General features: G+C 38.3%; 1 protein-coding gene across 1 annotated transcript; it reads left to right on the forward strand.

The window, feature by feature from the left end:
- Positions 1 to 977: 977 nt before the first annotated feature.
- Positions 978 to 1412, forward strand: LOC308521684 (ribonuclease 4-like; the record flags this gene model as incomplete). Its single annotated transcript, XM_081094762.1, has 1 exon — positions 978 to 1412. The coding sequence occupies one exon, from the start codon at positions 978 to 980 to the stop codon at positions 1410 to 1412; it is 435 nt and encodes a 144-aa protein (XP_080950888.1).
- Between the last annotated feature and the right edge of the window lie 991 nt (positions 1413 to 2403).

Here is a 2403-nt window from a genome sequence, read left to right on the forward strand (position 1 = left end):
ATCTTTTAGTTGTATTTTTGAAGTGGCTGTGTGAGGCAGCAAACTCCGGTGTTTACCTATGCCGCCATCTTGGTTTCTCTCCATTTTTTACTCTTTTAAGATAGGATTTATAAGATTTCAAAAGGAAAATCAAGTCAATTTTCATATCATTAAAAGAATGCCAGCGGGTGAAAAAGGTGAAGGAATTAAAAAGTACAAATGGCCAGTTTTTAAAATAGCCATGGGGATGCCAAGTCAGCATAGGGAATATAGTCAATAGAATTGTAATAATGATGTATGGTGTCAGATGGGTGTTAGACTTTTGGGGTGATCACTTCCTAAGGTATATAAATGTGTAATCACTGTGTGGTACACCTGAAACTAATATAGTATATGTCAACTGTAATTGAAAATTTTTTTAATTTAAAAAAAGGAATAGACATATGAGAGGAAAGGCTAACCCTAAATGTTACTCTATCTTTTTCCCACACCTTCCTCAATTCCCAGATCTCAGGAATTAAAATCAATTTACTAACTCTCATTGGCCTATCCTGTCTGTCCAAACCTTTGGGAATCAGAGTCTCCAGGGAACCAAACACTCTCCTAAGATCACATGACTAGAAAATTTCCTCAAGAGACAGACAACTCTAGTTTCATTTAGATCTGCCTTTTCTCCCTTTTCACACCCTGACCATACAGGACATATACACCTGGACATCCAGCCGTCAGTCTCTACCCTGAGTCATTGTACTGATTACAGCACTGTCTCTCTATAAAAGAGAAAAGTTCTTGCTTTCAGAGAAGATCATCTTTGCAAACTTTTAACTCTTGGGGAAGCAGTGATGAGAAAAGTTCTGAGCAGAGAAGTGGGGAGGAAGAGTAGACTATAGAGTTGAGGAAATATCAACTTGCCATTCTCCACACCTCTCTCTGATGCTCATTTTTTACCTTCCTTTCTCCTACCTCTTGGTTTCTCTCCAGGCACATCCAAGGTAGTGATGGCTCTCCAGAAGACCCTTTCATTGCTTCTGCTCTCGCTGCTGACCCTGCTGGGGCTGGGGCTGGTGCAGCCCTCCTATGGCCAGTCGTACAAAGAATTCTTGGACAAACATGTGGATTCTAAGGTGATACATGTCAACAACATGTACTGCAACAAGATGATGCAAATACGGAATATGACTAGGCCTTCATGCAAGCAATTCAACACCTTCATCCAGGAACAGATCCCGACCATTTTAAAAATCTGCTACAAACCCAAAACCCAGTGCAAGAATGGCCGGTATAATTGCCATAAGGGTGTACTGAGAGTCACAGAATGTAGTCTTATATCACGTTTGCCAAACTGCAGATATCAGACCACTGCCTTCACTGCTAAGCAGGTTGTCATCGCCTGTAATGGTAACCCCCCGAAGCCTGTGCACTTTGACAAATAGACACTACCCTGAAGGGGTTATGGCCCTGTGGTTGATCTTTAACATACTCCTTGAATACCGAGTAATTAATTTGAGCTGTCTCAGGCTCTGCCTCCTCTGCTTATTACTCCTCTTCTCTATATAATCCATCCTGTTAAATGCATCAAAGAGAAATGGAGACATAAATCTATAATGGGACTGGGCTTTTCTGTAATAAAAATTTCTACAAACTCTTCTGTTTCCTTTTATAATACTGGTCAGCTTAGCCTTCTCAGATCCTGCCTTCTGGAATTTAGTTACTATGTATATGATATAGCATTACAAGTATTTTAAGGTGCTTCCATCTCAGTTATCTCATTTTAATACCACCACACCCCTGTGATGCTGATGTTGCTACATATAGGGCCCAAAGTTAAAGGATTTGCTGAAGATCATGAAGTTAGTGGAAAAGCTGAAGCAACAAAACTACTTCAACTGGCTACTAATCCAGGACTTTCTCTACTTCATCATAAGGAGTGTTTTGAGACTATCATCTTTTTAATATTCTCAAAAGTCAGCAGTTGGGGGAAGCATTAAAAATTTGGAAGTATAAACTGGCAAAATGACACTTCATTTTGTACAATTGTCTGTCTAATTGGCAACCTTGTTATATTTGGATCTAATAAGACTAAGACATGATACAAAGAACTTTCCTTTTCTCTTCCCAAACTTTTGAATCATTGTAGTAAGTTACAGTATTAATCATGTACTAGATCATTAAAACTCATTCACTCTTCCTGATTTAAAAGATTTTCCATGTACTCCTTTTAATAAAGAACTCAAACTACAATATCTGTGAATATGGTGCTATGGTATTTTGTGGAGATTTTTTTTCTTCTATCCTCTTTTAAATCTTTTCTAGTTTTTAACATGCACCAACACCTCAATACACTCATAAACTGGTCCATGATTAAAACTATTGGATCAATGACCACAACACAGAAACATTTGTGTCATTTACTAAAGACAATTC

Source organism: Myotis nattereri (assembly GCF_964212035.1).
Source record: "Myotis nattereri genome assembly, chromosome: 1".
NCBI classification, from domain to species: domain Eukaryota; kingdom Metazoa; phylum Chordata; class Mammalia; order Chiroptera; family Vespertilionidae; genus Myotis; species Myotis nattereri.